Source organism: Larus michahellis, chromosome 2 (genome assembly GCF_964199755.1).
Source record: "Larus michahellis chromosome 2, bLarMic1.1, whole genome shotgun sequence".
NCBI lineage: Eukaryota > Metazoa > Chordata > Aves > Charadriiformes > Laridae > Larus > Larus michahellis.
Window position 1 is genome coordinate 146,788,087 of NC_133897.1, and position 24,681 is coordinate 146,812,767.

General features: G+C 45.2%; 1 protein-coding gene across 1 annotated transcript in view; it reads right to left on the reverse strand.

Annotated features, from left to right (window-relative positions):
* Positions 1–478: 478 nt before the first annotated feature.
* The window catches only part of NCALD (neurocalcin delta), a 57,684-nt gene continuing 33,481 nt past the window's right edge, over positions 479–24,681 (reverse strand). Inside the window, exons 2-4 of the mRNA XM_074577544.1 lie at positions 14,622–15,018; positions 7,680–7,785; positions 479–7,384 (exon numbers count right to left, since the gene is read on the reverse strand). Coding sequence (XP_074433645.1) covers positions 7,287–7,384; positions 7,680–7,785; positions 14,622–14,999 — 582 coding nt within the window. The 5' untranslated portion in view covers positions 15,000–15,018 and the 3' untranslated portion in view covers positions 479–7,286. The remainder of the gene's footprint in view (positions 7,385–7,679; positions 7,786–14,621; positions 15,019–24,681) is intronic.

The following is a 24,681-nucleotide window of genomic DNA, read 5'->3' on the forward strand; positions in this document are numbered from 1 at the left end:
GTCACCTCAGGTTCAAGAGCGAAACAGAACTGAATATACAAATATAAACTACAAGACTGCTCGGACGGAATTGAAGTGAGCAAGCGGGAGCATATTGAAATGCGGCTCAACCTGTCTCCTTGCAGCAAATGTGCAGACAAAAATAACCCCTAACGTAATTAAGCACTTCATTTTTACTAGGCACAGAGAGCCCACCTCACTAGTAATTGCTCAGGCAGCTCTGCTCTTGGGAGAATTGAGACTTCTGTTAGCACGTGAGCTAAACGACCGGCAGGGCTGAATCTAAGGGCATCCAAAATAAATAAATAAATCATGAACACAACTAAAACACGAATCAGGAAATCAAACAGAAAATACCAAAGAAACATGATCTTGCAGAGCATTCATATGACTAACATGGAGCACAATGTCTTCAGTGAGCTTCCTTAGATCCTTATCAGATTGAAACTCTGGTTTTGTTTTTTTTTTTTTTATTTTTCTCACAGTTGCGAATAAAAACTATTTGGTTGCCCTGGAAATGGGAATAAGGTAATGGCAGGAAATAAAAAAGTGGTGGTGGCAAGGAACTGAGAGTTCTCCCCCAAACAACCGTGTCGGACCCATTAGTCTCCCCTCTGACTGCAGCCAATTGACAGCGCAAATGAAGCTTAGAATTTAAGAGGATTTTCTCAGGTGGGTTTACTAATCACTATCATCCTGTTTGGTGGGGGAACGTGAGGCCGACTCTGAATACCGCTGAACACCCTACCCCCAGGGAGGACAAAACCAGAGGTCACACCCTTGACACGTGTTTCTGACAGATGGCAGGAAGAGTTTCCGCCTGACATTACTGCACCAAAATTATCTCTTGGTTGACAGCATCTGGGTGCTCCAGGCAGCATCAGGGCACTGCAGGCTGGATGGTGATGCATAGGAAGATAGTGCTCCTGCCTGGAAGAAGCAAGCTCTCCAAGGAATAAACCATGGGAGCGGAGAGCAAGCACTGGTCAGGTTCAGTCTGCAGTGCATCAACAAACACACACATGATAATGAAAACCACATTGTTCCAGAGGTTCAACATGTTCTTGAAATGTTTAATACTACCATTACTTAACAATGGGAAATAAATAGTGTGGTTGGCAAGGTACGCACAGGAGGACCAAAGGGTGGGAACCAAATCAGAAGATGTTCCATCTACGTGCATTAAGCCTGGCTCCTCCAGATGTCAAGGGCTGGTGTTTGTTACTCATTTACAGAGAGGGAAGGGATGGCAACCAAGAGGTGGGTGCAAAGCCTTGGAGAGCTGGACACCCTGAGCGCTTGGGAAGGTGAGAACATCTTTGGTATAAGATCAGAGCAAGAAGGGAAGATCTAAGACACTTCTCAGCTGCACAGCAAGAGAACACAACGGAGAGGGTGGCCATCGTGTGCTTCGGCATCTTGGAAGCACTTAGCAGGCTCAAGAAGCTCAGATGACCACCTCTGTGGCAGGACCCAGAGTCCCTAGCCTCGGCACACGGTGACGTGGGGACGAAGCAGCCCCCAGACCGGGCTGTCGCAGAGGAGCTATTCTGTGCTGACTGTGGTTAAGGGGGAGTTCAGACCCTGCACTAAAGGCAGGGATGTCTCGTACAGTTTTTCATTTCTCTAGTCTTTTCACATTGTTCACTACAACTCAAGCTCTTTTTTGCCTCGTTTATTGTGCATTAGTCAGCATTTTACACGTGATAGCTTAATCCCAACTATGCATATTAAAATAACACTTATGACCTGTGGGAGTAATGGGGAAATCAAATCTGTACATTGCAAGAAGCCCTCACATCTGGCCTTCCCAGCTGTCCATACTTGTGAAGATATGGAGACTATATCTGAAAAGCTTTATATCTTATCCTGTGAAAATCCCCTCCCCAAAACAACTCAGTACGGAAGATTTGGAAGCAGGCTGGAATAAGGGGTGCTACTAGCTGAGACACCCATGGTAGACAGGGATGGTTTCTGCAAGGGACAAGGAAATTGACTTTGCATCTGACCGATCGTTCTACTGCTCCAAACGCCAGAGGCACCTAACTGGCTTCTGCAGCCCCTCAGTGATGGTCCCAATTTCTAGTGTCACTGCCGTGATAATGACAATTTACAAACCCTGCTGCTTTTTCCCACTGGGTGCTTAAAACGTAGCTGTTCTTCTCACCTTCCCCAGGCTGCAGGATGGCACCCGGGCTTTGAGAGCCGGGTGGAGCTTTCCCTTCTTGTGTACCACGACCAGGAAGAACGCTCCCGCAGGCAACGTTTTGCCCTTAGTTACACTGAAGAATGCCACATGTTCTTCCTGGGAACTGTTTGTTCGGCTTCTAACCAGGGCATAGCGAACGGCTCTGCTACTTATATATAAGAAAGAGCAGAGTTATTCTACTTCTGCAGCTGCATATTCATGCTAAAGGTATTTAAAAGTGTATTTTGCCAGCGCCTCAGACTGAGTGCGCAGCAGGCAGAGCTGCTCAGCTCGAAGGTGCCGTTTCTGGTCTAGCCCTATCTCAGAGCACATCGCACCACGAGTCTGACATATCGCTGCCTTGTATCTTATCTGTCTACTGCACAGTCAATGGAAACCTCCGCATGCAGCTCCCAGCGTTGCTCGGCTGTCTGATGCTTGCCAAGTTTCTCTGTATTTCTAAGCACAAGTTCTGCCCGCGATACCAAGGAAAACACCTTCCCCTCACTTTAGGGCTCCTACGTGAGATCCCGCTCAGAAAGACACAGAGCAGAGAGTGCATCCGAACGCTTATGCAAAGGGCAGGTAAAATATTCTTCTCCACTGGTCTCGCACCAGTTGCCTGACACCTAATTCCTGAGCCCAAGGACCATCTGACCACAGGGAAGTGAGGGAGCACCGTGAGAAAGACAAGAGGAGGTGCTGGTGTAGCGGGTGTTCGGGGGAGGTCTGGGCCAGCCCTCCCCTCCGCTTGTTTCGCTTGGCGCTCGTACGCTAGGCTTCAAAAGGAAACTCTTTTGAAGGTTGCCTCCTTTATCCTGACCGTGCTATATTGCTATCATGTTGCTTCTTCACCAGTGTTGCTAAAAAAAAACACAAAAGAGAGGGTTTTAAAACAAGGGAGACAGCTGAGCTCAGGGCACTCGTTCTGAGGCAAGGGATTCCCTCCCCACCGCCACGTGTCCCCAGGGACCTGCCAGTTGTCACCGTGTTCCCTGGTTCACATGTACCGAGAGACGTATGGCCACGGCCATGTTCTCGCTCGGCTTAGGCTGCGGATTAGGGCTCAACGTCAAGTTACCACAGTTCAACAAGTTTCCATGAGTCAGCTGTGCTGAGGTTTCTGCCCATGTGTGTGCTTCTAGCACACAGCAAATGCGACTTAGCCTGGTCTGCAGTGAAAGAAAATTAAACTAAGCCGCATTATTGCACGTTTGCCATCGGTGAAGAGAGCACATGCTGGGAAGTCCAGGGGCTCAGCCCCCGGGGCGAGCTATTAAACTGTGGGGACTTGGTCATGTGTGAACCCTTCTTGTGCCAGTGTGCAATACTTCTGCACATAGACCTCATCCAGCCACGGAAGTTACATACTTCTGGCTTACTGTTTTAAGCAGCAGTGTCTAGAAAATGTGGAGGTCATGCTTTAAAATAGAGAAAAACAAAGGGCAAAATGCCCCAACAATAAGGTAAAAATCCTACAGGCTCCTGAGCACAGCAAGAGGAAGACCACAGCTCCATGTGCCTCAGGAACTTCCACTGCTGTCAACTCACAGGGCTTCAAATAATGTTGAAACATAGATCTTTCTTCAGTCCCTCTCAAACCATAAGTGCTCACAAACCCAGAATTACACTGGTTTTACAAGGGTTGTGTTCCTGTTTGCCTTCCCAAAGCACCCTAAAACAATGACAGGCTGCTGCAGACAGCACAAGCCATGGTCCTCGCTTCACTTCTTCTGGCCCAGCGTTTGGCAAGCTGACTGGGAATGCTGGATAAATGGGACTGGCATTTTCCATGGATTCAGTCTACATGCGGGATGCACTCAATTCATTTGGACAACACGTGAGTTGTACCTCTTTCACACGCAATGAACACTGGAGAATGCATCTACAAAACTAAGAGGTGATGTGACATAGTATGTGCTGTCTGCCATCCTTCCTGTACAGAAATATTGCTAATGGATCACTTCAAAGTGTCTAACTTGCTGTGCTATTTTATACAGGAGAGGTCATTTGGTCTTCAAAAGGCTTATGAAGGCAATTAGGATTGCAAATGCCAATGGCAGCAAAGCAGAAAATTCCAATCCGAGGCGCAGCACTCCACTGCTGTCCTGCTGATCTGAGGTCTGCAGATGCTCCTACCACAACGCCAGCTATGGATCACTTCTAAAGTACATGCAGAGGCAGAGAAAGAAAGGGATAGTTAATAATTTAAAACAATACCAATTGTCAGTGGTAGTCAGGTAAAAGAATAACCTTAGTTCACTCTGTAAATGTTTATACAATAGTCTTATCTCCAGCTACCTCCTCTGCAGCTGCGGGCTAATTCTTATTCTTCCAGATTTTGTGAACTGTGGAAAGAATTACATCTCCGCTGGCCTGGGGTCACATCGCAAGTTCTGTTTTCAAACACGTGTGGTACAGTATTGACACGTGAAGCAAGCCTGGCCCTAAAACTACCGAGCAAAAACAAACTGAGAGATTAGGTTCTGGGCCAGAAATATGTTATAAAACTAAAAAGAGATGGAATGCAGTCGCTTCAATAGAAGGCAAGGTTTTAAAAGTTTCTGTCACATGCAACTGCTTTCACATTAAAAAGAAGATGGAACTGGGGAAGGTATCCAAGTTCACCTTCAGTAAATGCCAGCTCCTGTAGGGCTGGGCTGCTTTGGATGCGGGTGCCTGCACTGAGCCGGTAGGTTAGAGGTTCAGCAGGGTTCCTCTAGTGTCACCTCATCCTGCCCGCCCAGGGGTGGTGATGGGGCACCCCGGGGGCGGCTGGGGCAGTGGGACTGTTCGTTCCTGTCTGACCAAGGGGGTGTTGACTAGTGCGTGTCCACTGACCTTCCTGTTGCCATCCCCAGCAGCCTGGCCAGCCTTGTCCTGCTGATAAACAGCTCTCAAAGCACCCGAGAGGGAACGTGGACCTGAATATACATGAGATGATGGACATGGGAGAGAGGGCCAGAACCTCTCCAGGTAAAGCAGAAAATTACCTTGAAGAAGGTAGGCACAGACTCTCCTTTGAAGGTTTAGATTTGTGCACAGGATGTCTAATGAAGATTAAGGAGAAATAGAGACAGAACATTTCTATCAGCTGGAGGAATTGGTGCAAAATTTACTAGTGATGCTTGTAACAGCTAAAAGCACTAGGTATTGAAATCTCTTTGTGTCTGTTGGTTGGGTCTTTTTTGCTGTCTCACTTTCCCCTCCGCACCTCTGCTCGGTATTTTGGTTAATATAATGGGAATATATCATCAACTGGATTTCTGCAATCATTTGAGACAAAGGTGTGTGCCTGAAGAGATTTACTGAGTGTAATTAGCTACTCATAATAATTTTAGTACAACTGATTAGCAATGTTATTTTCAATTTATTTTTATTTTATTTTAATATGCTCCGCACTTCACACCTGGCAAAGCAAGTGGTATGGAAAATTAAGTCTAGGATTTTTTCTCTCAGTTACTGTACATGCTAGATAGTGTTCTACAAAAAAAATTATTTGTACTCGGCTATTTTTTCATGACTTCTAATTAGTACTTAGCTAATCATCGTTTGCCAAGCAGACTTATTTTACTTAGTTTATTTTAAATTAAGGCTACTGGGGATTAGCATCTACAAGGTCACTTGACAAACCGCCAACCTTGCCTGTCAGACAAAGGTTACTCTAACGAGCTCACGAATTCCCAGCGCTGTGCACTGCCTACATGGGTACCTCTCCAACGGGATCACAGAGCAGACTTTAGCTAATGACAGATTAATGCCAATTTAGTCAGCATAATGCCTCCTGTTGCTAAAGCTTTTCTGTTGCAGCAGCGCTTGTAAAGTCCCTAAGAAATCCCACGAACGTCTACTGGCTTTGCATACAGCAACTTTGACCAAAGGATAAAGTTTTGCAGCAGCAAATTTCAGAACTCCTGCATCTAGGCGAGAAGATAAACATTCAACATTTCTCTCAAAAGCTGATCTTTTTTTTGTTTTAATTTTTTATATATATAAATATACCATAAAGCGTACCATTTCCTCGTTTCAGTACAGATTTTTCGAACTTTACTAAAATAAATGAAATATAAATGCTACAATTTTATGTTTAAAACAAGTTTTGATGACAACCTTCCCCTAAGGGCAGGCTCAGAAACTCCGTTAGCTACATGGAGAGAGACAAAAACACCCCCAAAACTTCATACTATGTAAGAGCATTCGGAACAGCAGATGTGCCTCAGCTGGAGCTGCGTGTCCGTGAGTCCCTCACGTGAATGCCCACTCTCCTTAGTAGAAACTGCTTTACTACTAACCTGAAAATTTCACATTCAACATGTATCTCCCTTAAATTCATTGTCAAGACCCAGTTTCCCCTAGCTGTGTCTGCCTTTGCTGATCCCAAACGGCAAGAGGTATCGTCAGTTGTGGATTTGGGGGTCAGGGTTGCAAATTGCTGAATTTTCAGATAAAGCCATGTGAAATCAACCACTGTAAACCTAGGAAAAACTGTCCATCTTTGTTTTTTCCCTTCTCCTTCGCAACCTGGAAAATGTTCACAGCATTGAAACAATGAGGCATAGGAGCAGGGGTGCGGACGATGCACCCCGCACCCATTTTGCACTTTCGTACTTCTTCCCAATCCTGTCTTTGACCTTAACTGGTGCCTCCCGGACAGGAGAGGAGGTTCCAGGTGAATCCTACCCCACCCATCACAACCCCTTTGGTTCAATCTCTACTACACTTTCAGGTCCTGCGGGTGAATACTCAGCTACTAAAGCAGCAATCTAAAAATCTGTCAGTGTGTCTTGCTGCCAAGGGTTTTGTTGTTGGTTTCCTCCTTCTCAACGCGTACTTTCCATAACAGACACATTAAAACAAAAAACAAAATGAAATCTTTAAAACAATGATAACACCACAATATCTGTTTAAAACAGTACTGCCCGTGCTCTGGACAAATTGTTAAGAGCAATTCAGCATTCTTATAATTAATCCACAACAAAAGAAGCTATAAGATGCCACAAAAGAAGGCATAATTGGCCATACAGAGGCAACACTACCATGAATGTTGTTTGGCAAGGAAAAAAAAAAAGCAGATACATAATTCATCCAAAGAATGGGTTCAGAATTGCCCGGCGCTGCTGGGATCACACTGCAGGAGACGGACTATGGATGGATCGCTCTTGGCGCCTCGGATGAACTCTTCCAGAGAGAGCTTTCCTAGAAAAGAAACACATTTGCTTAGCACACATGGTGGGTCACAGCACACCTGCCAAGCCTCTGGACAAACGTGGTGGAATGAAGCTGGGGAAGCCCAAGGAAAACCCCTGGGAAAGCAACCCCACAAGGCAAAGCCCTGCACGCCTGCACCCCACTGGCTGTGGACGGTGGTGGCTTTGCCTGGGCGGGTGAAGGAGAAGTGGTGGGTTTGATGGGTCACCCCATGTGGGCGGGACACCCCAGCCACCCAGCATGGGGGCAGAGGTGTCCATCCCAGCAGCTGGAGGGTGCCTACCGTCACGGTTGGTGTCCATCTGGCGGAAGATCTTCTCTGTCCTCTTCTCTGGTGTTGACTCGTCTTCTGGCATCTTCATTACAGAAGAAACCATCTTATAGATTGCCTGTGTGATATGACAGGAGCAAAGAGCTGGTAAGAAATGTATCATCTTAATGCAGGGGTATGATTATCTGCTGGTGACAGAAATAGGCAGAAAATATCCCAGGAACATCAGCTGGGACCTGCTGTCCGGATGATGAAGGGAGTCGGGTGGCACCAGTGCATGCAGCTGCCCTCTTCAGCGGGATGCTCATTTATGAAATACTGTGTTTCCTTATTTAGTCACGGTCGAACACAATCTGGGTTTGGACCGAGGTTACATTTTTCCTTATTAAAACAGTCTTCAGATGAATTTATCCCTTGTACAGCGTGTTAGGCCCTGGCAGCTCCTGGTGCCTGGGGAAATGGTAGACCACTGAGGTCTTGTCCCGCGCTGTGGTGTGCCTCCATGCTTCAGCCACTCAGGCTCCATCCTCACCCCCTGCCTTTGCTTCCCCCATCTCCTTTCTCTCCCCGCTTGATCAGCATCCTGCCCGCGGGGAGGGCAGTGACTTTCTCCTGGCATTTGCCATGTCTCATGGATAATGAAGGCTTGACCAGCAACACAGTGTCCTTTTCCTTGGGGATTGGTGTGTGTACACAGCTAAAAAACCCCATTCACAATTCGTTCCACAGAGAGCAGATGTTCTGGTCCCACACAGCACTGGTGCCACCCATAGCTATTCTCTGCACAGATAAATCCATTAGTCACGTGTGGTATTAGCCACCCCTGAAAGAGAGGTAATGTTAATTTTAAAACAAGGATGAGTAGTTGTCTCTGAACTGGTTACCCGAACGTTGCCTGCAAATGTGAGCATGCAGTGCCAGTAAACAGGTATTCTGTGTGCCCAATATCTTTACTGTGCCACACAGCTGGGAGAGCAGTGTCAGCCAGACGGCTGCGGGGTGGTGGCCTCGGGGGACCTTCCCAGCCATTTGGAGAGGCAGCACATCCCCGCCCAAGGCAGCGTTGCCCTGGCCTGACCAGCTTCTTCTGCCTCCCTTTGCGGCTTGTTGGCCTCTGGCTGGCAGGCGCTGCACGGGGCGGTCACTCTGCCCTCCAGCCCTGCTCTGTAGATGCAGATGGCTTTCTTCCGCAGATTCAAATTCTTGTTTCCCCCCCAACACAGTGTCTGCAGTGGTCAGTTGATAACTCGGTGCAGATGTGATTGCTTTAGCTATTTGTTCTCCGCTTCCTCCTGTTCTGGGAGGGGGGTCCTTGGCGCAAGCCCAAGATCGCTCACTGGATCTCCCCTCTCCCCTTTTCCCATTCCCGAAGGCACTCTGTCTAGCATGCTCCCATCATCTGGCCCAGGGTCCCCAAGGGACGTGACGGCGCAGATTCACCAGCTGGAGGATGCCGCTAAGCAGCACAGACATCTTACACTCAGACTAGGGAGCACCCGCTTCCTCGGCCATCTTGCGGATTTCTTCTCTGTCAGCAGCTCACCTTTCACATCTCCTGGATTTTAAATAACTCAAAGAGTTACACCCTGAGAAAGGCATTTGTGTGTTTAATTAATTATCCATCGCTTATGCTCTGCGCAGTCAAACATCTGCTCCCTCAGTTATGTCACCAACACCGTGGCCGCGGATTTCCTGGTCTGCCCTCCGGTAAGTCTGTAACCCTGGCTATGGACCCGAACAGGGGAACAGAGGAGAACATTTCAGCATGAACAGCTGCTGGCTGAATGGAAAAGGGGTGGGCACCCTTTTAATCATTGTCACCATGATTTGCACTGCAGGAATGCCCAAAGACTCCTGAGATGATAGGGGTGGCAGAGCATTGGGCAGAGCCTCCGTACAGGCAGGGATGCTGTCCACACAACCTGATCCTCTGGTAACCAGGAGAACAGAAGAAGGGATGAACATGCAAGCACATGAACATACCAATGAGGGAGCCGGGGGAAGGAGGGAATAGAGTAAGAAAAAGAAAAAAGAGAGGGTGGACAGTAAGAATTTACACCTTCCTCATCCTCATCAGCATGCAAGACTTGTGGAGGTCAGAGCAAAGATGAGGCTTATAAATCTGCCAATGTTTAAGCATCTTAAGCTGTCTGGCTTTTGTCTGGGGTAGGAAGAGAGGTGGAGGGGTCATTCCCTCACTCTGGGTGAGAGGATGGCAAAGCAGAGAATCTGTATTGAAAGTGTGGGAGGAATGCCCCGGACCGGGAGTGCAGGTGTGTTTACTCTGATCAAAGTAGCCATAGTAAGAATATGCAGATTTTTAGCACAAAAGAAAAAAAAAGCACTTCAAGATGACTTCATCCTACAGGGTCCTTTTCACAGAGGCGTGTGAAGGGAATAACAGATGAGATATTCTAGGAAAGCCAGATGGGAATAACATAGTAAGCGTTCCTTTCATGCTGAAAATGGTTACTCTGGACAAATTCTTATGTCCTTACTCAGAAGTTCAGTGGGAAGTTTTCCCAAAGTAAAAGCCAGGGAAAGCTGATTAAGAATCTTGAGACTTGCCCCATATTAATTCAGCGCAGCCACACAGAGCTCTTTATTGCATGTTTGAAAGAGCAAACGTTCAAAGGAAGCTGGTTTCATGCAATAGTTAGGTGGAGCTGGGCTGTACTAACCCTGGGCTGTAACCTGGGACCAAAAGGCTGCTGGGGCTCCACTCCACGTGGAGTACAACTCCTCGGCCCCACACCACTTGGGCTGAAAGCCATCAGTGGCACTCAGCAGGAGAAGGTTTGGAGGTGGTTATCTATCAGCAGCCACCTGAGTCAGGGCAGCCTTCGCAGATCAACTTGTGTCAGGAGGGCTCCTTACAGCTCCCTGGTGCCCCGAACACCACCAAGAAATTGTGCCTCCAGAGCCCGTGTGCATCACTGGAGCGAGCACAGGCTCCAGCTTCATCTGAACTGGCTGGTTCCCCCCAGAGCTCTCCCCTTTGACTTTACACCTGCCTGTGGATGAGCAGATCAGCGATGTCTGATTTAGGGCAAATTTCACCCCTTTGCCCATTCACACAGGTTTTGGGCGCTGCTGCTGGCTGCTGCTGCTGCACTCGGGCCAGAAACCCTGGTGAGGGATGCACTTTCCTCCTATATTTGGCAAAGTGTCAAAGAGCTCCTTACTGTGAAGGAAGCAATGACAGCACAAATTTTGAGGCAATCCTTTTTACTCTGTTGAAATAAATTTTGACAGCTAAAGATCTCATGAAGTGAATAACCAGCCTGAAAAAATTGCTTTCCTCTCAATCCCATGGGGATTTTTGACACTGTCTTTACTGAGAGCTATATCGGCTTCTGCTTCTTTCCATATCAGCTTCTGTTTCTTCCTGGCTTACAAATGAGATGATAGCCCAGCAAGTGAAACCCAAGAGCTCTAGTTGTATTAAAGTGGAGGTGTTATTCTCATCTCTTGGCTCAGTATTCTTAAGAGACCTTATTCTTAACATGTCTTATGACTCCACACAGTTAAAAAAATATACCCTTAGAACAAGGTTTCCATGTCTTATTTGAAGTCTTATTTTAAGAGACTCTCACCAAATATGTCCCATTTCAGCAAGGGGAACAAACACAGACCTTCTAGCTGGTTCTCAGCTATTTTTGAGTGGACTGGGCTATTTAGATTATAGGTAAACATATGTGAGATATGAAAAGCATTTCTAGAGCAGGAGAATCTGAGAGGATCTGTGATGGTCTGTCAACAGGGCAGGCTATGAAACATCTTCCCACACTACTTTGCAGATGTGCTGTGCCTGGTAGGTGTAGCCGTATCCCGTGGACCTTCTTTCATTAGGCTTTGCAATTGCCAGTTCACCACTGAAGTCCTTCAAGTTATGGAAGCCTCTAAACTGTGCAGCCAGCTTCATGCGGAGGGCTCATGTGTGTTTCTAAGCAGGACTTTTTGGAGACTTGTCTACAGGACGTTCATGGGCAGGCGCGGTGAATGTGCGATGGACTATGCGTACATGGTTAACAGCACTACGGTAAATAGAGCTTAAGAGAATGCGGGTGCTTTGCCCTCTAGCCCATCACTTTGCAGAGAAAACAGGCTTTAAAAAGCTGTTATGGACCATTCAAGTACATTTCTTTGGCAGCTGGCCAGTTACGAGGGCTCCCGTGGGACATGAGCCGTCTTGACCAGTAGCTCTGCTGTTCAAGTTCTGCTGCTGCCAACGCTGTTACCACAAGCACCTTCTTGCAATGTTGACCGAGAGTGCAGTGCCCGCATTGCCTGCAAGCCTGTTAGATTAGGCCAGAGCATGAGAAAGGAAATGCGAGTATAACCATCAGCATAACCGTGAAAATCACTATGGAGAAAGGACTTTCACGGCACAAAGAAAAGCAGACTGAAAAAGAAGAAAAGTGTGCCTTGCCCCTGTGTTATTTAAGATACAGTAATCCCACAGTAATAGGGGCAGTATTTTTATATGAAACTAAGACTTTTGGGTTTTTGGAGTTTTTTTGGTCTTTCTTTTAGTGTTCATTTTGACGTATTGTCTCATGCAAAAATCCCGATAAAAACATAATAAATCCTGCTATATCAATATGCAAATGTATGCTAGATAAGGGATTTGTAATAGGTTCCTCTGAGACATATATCAGAGATATTACAGACTTCTGTTTTTCACTATCAGAATGACTGTGACGGCTGAGGGCCCCCAGGAAGACATTTGATACAGAATCCTGTCTTTCCATATTAAAAAATAATCATCTTTCGTAAATGAAAGTGATAGTTGTTAGCTGTTTTTTTATGAGTCTAATCACTCCACATCAAAGGAATCTCTCAACGAAGCAAGAAAATGTGCTCATCTACTTCATTTTCACATATCAGCCGAACACGCTTCCAGAGACTACACACCAAATCCTACTCCACCGGGAGGAGCTAGGGGTGACACGTGTTATTCAGGGAGAGCACTGTGACCACAAGAAACCAGAAGAAGAGAACAAGGCGATATCTACAAGCACATTGTCTCATGGGAAGCTCCATCACAGAAAGGGCGGCATTCCTGACTGTAAAACCACCAGTGGTCCACGGTGCGGAAATGACTCTTTCTCAGGCTGATTGGGCTATTTACTTCTATAATCAATTTTTGTGTGGTCCCTCAAAACGTGGGGTGAGAGCAAATGAGAGAAAGCATCACTCAGTGGAGTTCCAGGCGTGATCTGGAAAGAGGAGGGAGCCGAACCTCCCAAGAAGTGGAGGGCTGGAGTGACAGGCTGAGGGCTGTACGCAGGCCGAGTGCCGCTCTGGGTTGGAGGCACAAGTTGGCAGAATGCCGCCCTGCACGGATCCCTAAGCTGCAGTTCCGTTTGACGACAGCATCATGGTTGTAAAGGGCAATGCTAGGATTTGGTACCAGCAGGACTGCGAAGAGGAGGCAGAGCACTTCAGCCTCCAATCGTGCTGGCGAGCAGATCTGGGGTAGCCACTGACATTTTAATTCTATTTGACATGAACACATTTGTGGCATCATTCTCCATGTTTGTAAAACTTCTGGTCAGGGGGGGTCGGTCTGTTCAGCACTGAGGCCTTCCCGGGCTCCTCGACAGCAGCACGGGGTCCCGGGGGCCTCTCCTCCTCCTGAGGAGCAGGCGCTTGCTCGGGTTTGGCTCCTTATGTTTGCGTTGTACTTTGTTAGTTCTTTCGGAACAGTCTTTGTTTTCTCATGAGGAGTAATACAGCTAAGAAAACAATAATTGATAGCCCGTTTACCCTGCCCGGGGGAGAGGAAGATATGTAAGGAACAGAGTATCTTCTAATGCAAATATTCCGTGGGGTTTGTCATGGCACGGAGACAGGGAGGTCTCCGCGTCTGAATGCAATCCTGCTCTTTAACTCAGACAGAGGAACACAAAACAGAATTAGTGAAAGACGACACAACAGCCCTACATTTACCGCTGAGCTTTGTATCTGGTCTTGCTGAAGCACTGCAAGTGCTGGTGTTAGTGACTGTCCGGAGGGCATGAGAAGAGCCCTGGTGGAAAGACAAGGGCACCACGCATTAGGCTGACTTCATACATGCAGTTTGCCATCACAGCCTGTAATTTGTGTGCATTCCTTTCCCTTGATTTCCAGCACAAATATAAATCTGAATAATACAGCACATAGTTAGCATTTCAAAATTTCCATGGAAAGAAAGGATCTTGATAACAGACTTTTTTTTTTTTTTTTTTTTTTTTAAACAGTGCTGCATTATACAGGCTCAAGCTGTGTAAATATACCCCTGTATCAAAAATGTTTTAAAGCTTTCAGTAGAGTGATGTGCCTCAAGGGTAGAAACATGTTGGAGGAAGCCAAAGTGAGGTGGGACTCCTACTAACACCACATGAAAATGCATCCAAAGAAGCTGTGTATGGAATCTTTGTCTGCCCAGATAAGGTTTATCTGTACTGGCAACTTAATATGAAGACAGCTAGTATGATACTAAGTATGCAGACCTTGCTGGAATTGAAAAAACCCTAAATTTAAAATACACGAGCTGGTTCTCCATAACAACATGATTTGTTTGTTATTCTGGAGGGAGCCTGCCTTCCTTAAAAGTGCACTACCTGGTTGATCTAAGATACCTAGTTGGTCCAACTGTAATTAATTGACAGTGCTTTCCCAGAAGACAGAATCACATTTATCAGAAGGTTAGTTGCTGTGCTCCTGCCCAACAGAACTCCCAAAGGAGACCTTCCCATGCAGCGTGTTGCTCAGGAAAAACTTGCAATGGGTATCAAGTGCTGTAGTTTGAATTGTGATATGGTCTTTTCCAAATGAAATAACATTTTATCTTCAAGAACCAAGAACATAAACCCCCAAATGCTGCCAGAGTTTTTAATTCAGGGTCTCATTGCAACATAATTTGCTTGGAAGGAGGGAAGCCAAGGGGTGCCTCTGAGCAGCACATACCTGCACGATTTCCAGCATCTCTGACTTACTGATGTAGCCGTTCCCATCGAGGTCGTACATGCTGAATGCCCACTTCAGCTTTTGCTCCAGTTTACCTCTTGACGTTACACTCAAGGCTATGATGAATTCTCTGAAATCTATTGTTCCGTCTCCGTTGGCGTCAAAAGTGCGGAATACATGTTCCGCAAACTTAGAAGCGTCCCCATAAGGGAAAAAGTTCCCATATATTTTTTTAAACTCCTCCATAGATAAATGTCCACTTGGACAGTCTCTCAAGAAGCCTTTGTACCACTCCTGGATCTCATGTTCTGTAAAGTCTGTACTTTCTAGCAAATCTTGCATGACTTCAGGGCGTAGTTTGCTGTTTTGCTTTCCCATACTGGTGTCAAAATATTAACTGCAGAGGAAAAACAAACACAAATGACTTATTATTACTATTATTATTATTATTATTACTACTTAAAATCTATTAGCTTGGAGACTGTAGAAGAGCACTGTGCTGGATTGTGAGTTTTCTGATGACACTTCACTCTTAGGAGTCAATTGAAACTTCGGGGCAGTGTGCACTACTACCAGTATACTCTGAAAAAATTAACAAGCCTAATCTATGTGTTAATTACGTTGTCTTTTCACAGTCTGGAGAACTGTAATTATGTTGAATTTACTGCCGTCCTACTTTGCCTTTGAAATCAGGAGATAAGCAATGGATGTTGTGAGGTGTAGCTGACCAGTAGCTGTGTCTTGCAGCATGCTCTCCATCCCAGTCACCCAACTGTCTCAAGGACTTGACCTCAACGAGATACATTTTTTCGTACCTCTGGTGGAAACCAGGTTGCTACAAAGGGCTGTGTTCACTTGGGCTTGCTCCAAAATGGGATCAAGGCGCATCTGCAGTGTACACTAAAACCAGGAGCTCCAAAGCCCTTCTAGATACATCTTTATAGCCAGAATCAAACAGAGCAACTCAGAATTTGCATCTTGTTTGTCATGGACCAATTCCCATTTTAGTTCAAAATGCAAATGAAATCTGAAAAGATGTTATCAATGGTGGATTCCCCCACCCCAAACTATTACTGTGTTTTTTAATTCTCCTTGTAGTCAGAAATTGGATCTATTACTAAGTAACAGTAATCTGGGTGGTCACAGCTCTTTGCAAAAAACCTCTTTAAAAAAAAAGGAGGAAAAAAAAAAGTACCCTGACAACAAATTGGAAATTCATTTCCCTTAAATTAACCATTAAGAAATATCATTGGATACAGCTTCTTAAGGTTAATAAGGTTAAATCTTAATAAGGTTAAATCACCTTAATTATATTTTATTTAAGGCAAGTTTCTACATATCGCATTATGCAGCAGATTCACTAATGACTGATGCCCTTTGGGTTTTAAGTTTTGGAGCCTGACTGTGTTGGCTCCAAAAGGAAACATCATCAGTTTTACTGGAAGCTTAGCATTATACCTTGAATTGTGGGAAGCTGTTCTCTATCGACAGAAACCTGCCTGAGAATTTGCCACATGAATGACAGTCACAAGGAAAATCTGATGTACGGATAACTTAAGTAGAATTGCAAAATAATTCATATAGAACTCCTACACTGTTGTCAGAATGGAGTCTCTGGGCCAGAGAGATGTATTTATGAACGATGTCTGGAGTGGCTAATGAGCATTCAATAAAATGGCCTTTCCAGACCAAGATAATACTTTTTAAAAACGAAGAATAATACAGTGTCATTACATGTCAGAAGCAGCTAGTGAGAAATGTACCACCATTTGAAGCTAATTTACTGTCTCTTCTATTTTGCACTGGGAAGAAGAAATTAAGGCTCCCCAGGGTTGATGCTAATTGTTTCCTGTGGTGGGAAGTCCCCTTCTCCCCAAGGTGAATTTGAACTCCCCAAGGCAGCTAGAGACTGACTCCTTAATCTCCTGTGTTCTTGGACCAGAATGACCAAAAAGCTTTATTTCTCAAGGATAAAGTGGTGGTGGGATGCATCCTAGATCTTACTGTGTCTCCACAGGATCCACTGAAGTCTGTCTGGTAACTAGATGCCTAGTCTAAACTCATTGCCTACACAGCTGATGGAGAACAGGCTCCCCTGTTCACAGAGAGGGCTGAAAGGGGGTGAGGAGTCCTGCCCGATGGGAGCCTCTTCATCTCCTGACTATTTCAGGCACCTGGGTGACTACCTTGATCCAAATGATGTCTTTTCTTCCAAAGTGCCTCCAAAACACTTGGAAAGCGGAAGACACCCCATCAAGGGTAATTTTTTCTATTGACTTTCCTCCTTTCTTCCTGATCTAAACATACTGTGCAGTTTTTAAGTAATCCAAGGTCTTAATATCCTGAAAATTGGAAAAAAAGTCCCTGTTTTGTAGGCCTGGTCCAACAGCTGCCGAGGCAGCTGAAGGTTGCATTGCCTTCAGTGGGTGTTGGATGGGGTCCATAATAAACAACCCGGGAATTAGCTGAGTGAACGGATTACATTAGGGCAGCCAGACGGGTTTATGTCAGGCAAAACAACACGAGCAGGGTCTGACAGCAGGATGGAAAAGCAACTGGACAAATGAAGTGGCCAGGCTTAGTTTAGAGCGGCACTAGTTTAATGAAAAACAAACCAGTAAAATCCCCAGAGTAGGTAGCAGCTACCCACGCCGACAGTTGGGGGCTGAACACTTCTCAGGCCATTAGAGTAGAAAGGGAAGATCTCTGACTAATGTGCAAGCCAGCTGCGATAGGAGTGAGCTGGCATTAGCGATATAATCCCTTGCTGCTCTTTAATATCTCAAACATTTGAAAACGCAAAACTTGGCTTGTACAATTCCAGTCCAGGGTCTTTTGGAAAATAGAATAGTGAGGTAACATGCAGGCAGTGGCCTTCAAGCCGACAAGAACCTGATTCAGTACAAAAAATGATGCCTTTATAGCTGCACACAGCTGCAAGTGCAATATATTTTTACCAAATAATAAAAAATACAGAATAGCAGGATGCACTGCATTGCATTGGTAGGAGCAAAACATCACAATGAGAAAAATCTATGTTCTCCAGGCACAGAAGGAGAACTAACCATATGTGACTTGCAGCAAGGGGTTGAAATTCAGAGCCGCTGTGATGCCAGGCAACGCAGTCAAAACCAGTAGGATTATTTCTGAGTCCACTTGTGATGAATTTGTATCATGTTCTTTGCCCTCCAGATTGTTCCTTATTAATAGGTGGTGTTCTAGGAACCGTAACGATGGGATTTATTGTGCCCATTCTATCAACAACACATCAAAATGCTTTTGCAGTCCAAGTACAGAAAATCCTTGAAGACACTTGAAGATCCTTATAATCACTTCATACTCTGCTGTCTGCCTCTTCAGGATAGATTAGATTATGGGCAGAGTACAGTGAGCTAAGAGACTGTCAGCTAACAATGACAGCAATAGATGCACAGAATGAAATAAAACTGGATCTGATTTTTGGCATTTTTTCACACTCTATGACCTCTGTAGATCTTTCAAATTTATAATAAATGATAAAATGCTAAAAATACAGCAAGTAAATATTGGACAGCAGTCACAGTGGCGAAGTAAAATGTTGGTCATACTGAGAAATGGATGTTGTAGTTACACAAAACAAAGAAAATTTAAGTGTTTAATGATTATGTTGAATTGCATTTCTACAATCTTTTCCTCTGATGAAGTGATGTTAGACATAATATATATGAATGACTTCCTATATGGGACAACGTGACACACAAAAATACTAAGCTCTTAATTCTGAAGGCAATATTGTATGGTAAAAGAATAAATGAAAGGTTGATGATACCATTTCAGCCAACAACTGCAGAAGATCAGAAAGAAAAGCATCACTGCTGTGTGGTTGCTATGGAAAGAATCTCTGTTCACTGATTATTGTAGGAAATGTCATAGGCACTGCTCCATAAAGTAAATACCTAGGTCTAGGTGTGGAGTTTTTAAGACGAGACTGAAGACAGAGCTTTTTGACAGACAACAGGCTGTGACAATTCAGCATCTAAGAGAATAAATAAGCAAAGTAGTGACTGACGCCACACCAACTGACTTTCCCTGCAGTGCAGTATATTGTGTGCAGACAGGACATCGATGCTGTTATAGACTTCTCCTCAAAGAGGAGAACTGGCTGGACAGAAAGGCAATGAACACTTACTCCACCACCTGTCTCTTGTCAGCAGTTTGCTGCTGCTCACATGCAGTTGTTACCTTGATCTGAAACCTCAGGGTAGGGCAAATATATTGCCCGCTTAGGCAATGGCCTCGCAGGAGCTGGGAAGCTGCAGCAGCCAAGAGAATGCAGGTAATTCATCGCCGTGTGAATGCAATGCAAGCATCTAAACACATTTCCTTAGAATAAGTCAATTTTTTTTTTGTTTGCTACAATAAGCAAGTGCTAGCAGCACATTTCTAACAATGCTGTTGCTCTTCAGACTTCACAACCATCTTATAAAGACAACCCTTTTTTTTTCTTTTTTGGTTGAGCTCAGTCTGCTAAAGACACTAGACATCTTAATTTTGATATAGGCTTAAACCTGGAGGAAAAGCCACAGCTGAGAAAAAAGTAGAAAGGACACTTGTCCAGGGGAAAGTGTTGCTCTAAAAATGGAGAATTTAGAATATTAGGTATGTTGTAGCTAACAGGGTACAAAGCACCTGAAAGGTGTCAAGAATCAGTTTGGAGGCAAATCCTGTCTGATATATTTCCAGGGGGGTTAGCAAGCCAAATGACACCACAGGTGTGGCTACAGAGATCAACTGTGTAAAAACGAAGGCAGAAAACTTTTCAGAAAGAAGCAGTGAAAGCTCCGTTTTGTGACTTCAGCACTATTCCGCAAGTTAAAATTAGAAAGTGCTAGATAAAAATACCATGAGCTTTAGGGTAAAATCACTCAGTGGCAGAAACATAATGCCGGACAATGCAGGAAGCCTTTTACACAGCCCGTTTATACAGTCCTAAAGCCACAGGGTGCACACAGAGGTAATTCTGGGACATGGATGGAGAAAGTTTTGGTAACACACCCCTAAACTGAGCAGGACACTTCTCCAGCATAGTTGAGAGACAGCTGGATGATGGATATACCAGTACCGGCTTACTTGATTAATAATATGGCTCTGGAATATTAGAGAAAACAGGGATAAGCCACCTCATTATTGTTCGTCTTCAAAAACTGCTGTTTCTTGGTTTCTTACACACATGGTCTGACCTGTTTCCAAGAAATAATCCACTTATGGGGGCAATGCTGTCTTTCATATTTCTAACCCATAATTCAGGAATTTCCCTAAGAATAGCAACCATGGGATTTCAATCTTTGATGAGCAGCTGAAGAAGTTCCTGACAACTGCTGGAATGAGTCAAAGACTGAGCAGGACAACAGCAGCACTCTGAACCAGCGCTGCTCCCTGGCAGTCTCAGGAAGCAGCGCTGCAGGATGAGTCAGTCCCCTGGGGCAATGCCTCATGGCTTGTCTGTGGTAGGAGGGCTTTCTGCAGCCCCTGTGGTTCTCCACTCACCACCACTGCTGTCGTTTTTCCTCCAGGGTAGCTGCTGATCATCACAAAAACCTGGACGTGCGACAAGTGGACTCGTATACACCATCTATCTCTCAAGCTCTCTACACATCTGGATTTGGCAAGGATCTCACCTTCTTTCATGTCCTACCCACCAATAGTCACCAGCTGTCACTGCACACCAGCCTCCACAGTACAGTGCATAGGGCTCCCACAAGCTAAATTCTCCTGCCATCACTTTCCGCCCTCCTTCCAGTTACGTTTCTGCCTGTCACTGGGCAACTCCGCTCTGTCACAAGCTCGAAGAAGGTGTGCTGCTCTGTTCTGGTCACCAAACCTCTGGTTGACCAAACCTTGCAGCATGGCATCCCCTTACCCTGTGATAAGAGGGGGATGTCAGGGGGAGACTACAGCGCATCTCAGAGCATGGGACTTGGCTAGGCTTGTGTCCCCAGTGCTTCCAGGCCAAAATTTTGCCATGTTCTCAACACTCTTCACAGTAAAAGCTATTGCTTCTCTTTACCAGCTACTATAGAATCATAGAATCGCCTAGGTTGGAAGGGACCTTTCAGATCATCTAGTCCAACCATCAACCTAACTCTGACAAAAACCATCATTAACCGTATCTCTAAGCAGTATGTCTACCCGTCTTTTAAATACCTCCAGGGATGGTGCCTCAACCACTTCCCTGGGCAGCCTGTTCCAATGCTTTATAACCCTTTCAGTGTAAAAATTGCTTGGTAAAGCTTCAGATACCAAAAGCCAGTTCACCAATTACAGCAGTTCACCAATTAGAACATGTGGCAGTCTCTGCAAATTCTGCTGTCATTTGTGATCCAATGTACACACCTTTCCAGATGCATCTCTGGTTCCTCTTTGTCTGCACCCTTGCAGAATGGAGGAAGGTATGTGCATTTACAAAAGTCAAGGCCTTGATGAACACTTTCTGGTATAAAAGCCAAGTTTCCTTCATAAGGTCAGTTATTCCTTCAGGCTGTAATAGGGCTAACTGCCGTACCAGCTATGTAATGAAATGGTTCAAAGCAGCAGCTATCTGAAATGGCACATTTTCTTCCCATCTGTGTATACTGTTTCCCTGTGGCTGGAACACCAGTGTTGCCATGCCCTGATCATGAATGAAAACCTGACAGTAAATGTGGGTGGCACACTGTTTTTCACCTTGTAGCTCTCCAGTGGGACTGAGGAATGTGTGTTTGGTGACCTCTGCGGTGCCCCAGCCCAGGGAAACCCCGTAATCGCCCACCGAGCTCACGACGAGCAGGTCGGGCAGAGTGCCCTTCTTTTGCGCTGCTCTCATTTTGCTCTTCTGATGCTCACAACCTCAGAGCCACCTCCAGCGCTGCTCTCCACCTTCCAGTTGGAAATTTCAGTGTCAGCGCAGGATCCCACTCGTGGGACATAGCGCTTTTTGTTAGAGCAGCAGCAGTGCTGGAAAGAATAACTACCTGGTTAGGAGATTTTTCTTCTTGGTTCTACAGAAAACTACCCCACAGGTTCTTGGAAGCAGCCACTTTTTTTCCTTCTGGCCATTTCTGGTTTGTTTTCACATGTTCATTTGAGAAACCAGTGTGGCAATGCTTGCCAAGAAAGGCTTTTGTTTAATTTTTTTAGAAAGAGCATATCGGAACATATTTTTGAAAGAAAACCAAACTTATTAAAAATCACAAAGGGACTTAGGAAAGAAACAAATACATGCAGAGTAAAATTCTGAACCTTGCCATCCTCAATTTTTCTGCTTATATTGGCAAACAGCAAAAAAATGGATAAAATTCATGAGCAAGACTCATTAAAAAAATCTGACACTCTCTTATGAATATTCACAAGGAACAGCAGTAAACAGATTTGCAGTGCAGTGTAACAAGTACCCAAGGCCTGAAACACATACCACAGAGTAAAACTTCTGGCTAAAACTGTAGCAGACATTGAAGAACAGGAAGGAAGAATAATGCAGAAATGAAGAAGAAAAAAGAGGAGGAAAAGGTGTGGATGGGATCATCATGCACTATTTATGCTTTATTTGTCAATAGAAGGGATAGGGGACACATGTGCTGCCCAGTTACCGATCGGTATTTCATAACCTGTTTGTCACACTCAAGTTCACTCATTTTGTATTAGGCCCCGAGTCTGATTCCAGAATTCTGATGTTTTCACTGCTGCAAGCTACCATTTTGTGTCATCTTGCTGCTCCTCCAGCCCCCTTACTGGGGATCTTTCCCCTATGAAAGGTGCCCCTAATAGCTCCTTTGACAGTACTTGTTCCGTGCTTTCCTGATACAGCCCCCAAGAGAAACTCACAACAAGAAATAAAAGTAAAACCTTTATAGCACTGTGCTTTACTTGAGGTGGGCAGTCCAAGCCGGAGCAGCTGCACAGAGTTCATGTGTTTCAAACTTGGAGACACTTACGGCTATCGAACATCAAAAGCCCAGGCTCTTATCCCTTCAGATTTACCCTGGCAGAGAAATGCTACAGCTGCTCCATGTTGTCTCCCGTTTCTCTTTATCGCAATTCCTTTGTGCATTTTAGCAATGAGGGCTGGCGTGGGGGTGGAGGAGGGGGAAGCGGCAGAAAGGCAGTGCCCCTGTCTATAAATGCTACTGTTTTACTGCCAGGGTCCTCTGCATCGGTGGGTTAGCTAGATAACAGCCTAGTCCTTATCACGTTACTCTCAGCAATGTCCACAGTCTTGGCTGGAATTGTTTTTAGACCAGTAAGACGATGTTTCGGCCTCAAGCAGCAAAAAGGATGGTGCCCTCACCCCCCCGCCCCCACCTCTGCCTCAGCTTCAGCATCACTGGGGCTTCCAGCGAAGGTCTCTGTTCCCAAAGAGTTTCCTGTAAGGTTGAGTGTGTGGTACGGGATAAATGACTAGGCGTGAGTATTTCTATTTGGGAGCTGGGAGAAAAGAGTACGTTACATGGGTTTGTAGAGCACGGCATATCGTGCAGTGACTCCTCTCGCATTCGCAGTCGGTCACTCTTTCCATCATAAAGCCTTGCATTTAGGACTCAGAGCTTGTCTGTGAAACAGGTCTTAATTGAAACCCGGTGTACATGTATCCATCAAAGAGAAGTTTCTCTGTATTTGCTTGTATAATGGATTCTGTTCGCTCCATCTCCACCCACCAGATTTTGATTGCGTAGGGACATTACCAGGTATGTTCTTAAGCTGCCGGTGATTGCTGCTACATTGGGAGAACAGCCGTTACATGGGGGAGGTGGAGGTCTCTCACCTTAGCACAAAATCTCTGCCATTTCAGACAGAGCGCACATAAGCATCTTCAGGAAGGTTTTCTGCTCAATTAAGGTGTAACCTCCGCCTCCACGAAGGGGCAGACAGGCAGTGAAGATGGCCAGAAAAGGGACTACTAGAGCTGCACATAAAGCAATGGATGTTCCCGAATCCTCCAGTGACCCCCCAAGGTGTAAGTGGGTGTAAACGGGGGCCCTGTGCTCCCCTGTGCACGCAGAGGGGAGTCTGGACCTCCAGCCTTGCTCAGCGCCCTGGGCTTTGTCCCGAGTGCTTTGGGAGGCGATGCAGAAGACCACCACCCTACCAGCAGGGGGAAAAATAATGCTGTTGGTCAGTCATTCCCCAGGGCTGACCAGCAAAGGCTTCACCCACCCAGAGCAGCTTGAAAGTAACATTTTCCCTGCTTAGTGAGAAAAAAGGAAATAAAAAAGAAAACAGAAACCAGACAAGAGGGGGAAAACTCACACAGATTTGGTTAAGCCCTCTTCCCGGACTCCCAAAGCGTCTCACTATTTCATTTCTTCCTCATTCTTTAAGAACTCACACCATTAAAAGACATGCCAATATTCACGTGCTTTTTGGTTCATAGTTCTTCATTTATGAAGAGATGAGGAGCAACAGTTTACCATAAGCTTTGTAAGAAAAAAACAGTGATTTATTCATTAATCCTAGGTAGAACCATCTAAGGTTTTTAAAATAACTAACTCTTTGTCTTGGCAGGCTTCAGATGACTCTTTTGGGAATTAGATATATATTTATATGTTTGATTTCTCCAGACTTTATGGAAATAGTATTTTTGTAAAAGTATGTTTGCCTTTGCCTAATTTTGTGTGATAAAGGGCAAGAGAGACTTTGCTAACACAGTACAGCCTCGGGAGGCTGCTTTTCCAGATTTTACTGCATTCAACTGTTTCACTAAGCACAGGACATTTGCAGTATTTTATAAACACGAGTGTTAAGCTAACAGCAGGGGAGCTGGCAAAATCTCTCAGACCATTCCAGCTGGAGGTGACTTTATCTAGCGGTATCCTTTCAAAAGGAGACCATATATCAAGATCGGAATGATGGACGTTTTCTGCAGTTATTGTGTCTCCTATTATGAGAGCAACTCAGGAGCCTAAAGTTTCTTTGTTTAACAACCCCTTTCTGTACACATTTCCTAAAATGCTCAAGGTCACATTTTTCAAGTGCTCAGCACCCACAATCAAACTCGGGCTTCTCAAAAGAAACATGTCTTCTGTTTGGGCACCCGTGTAATAGGCAT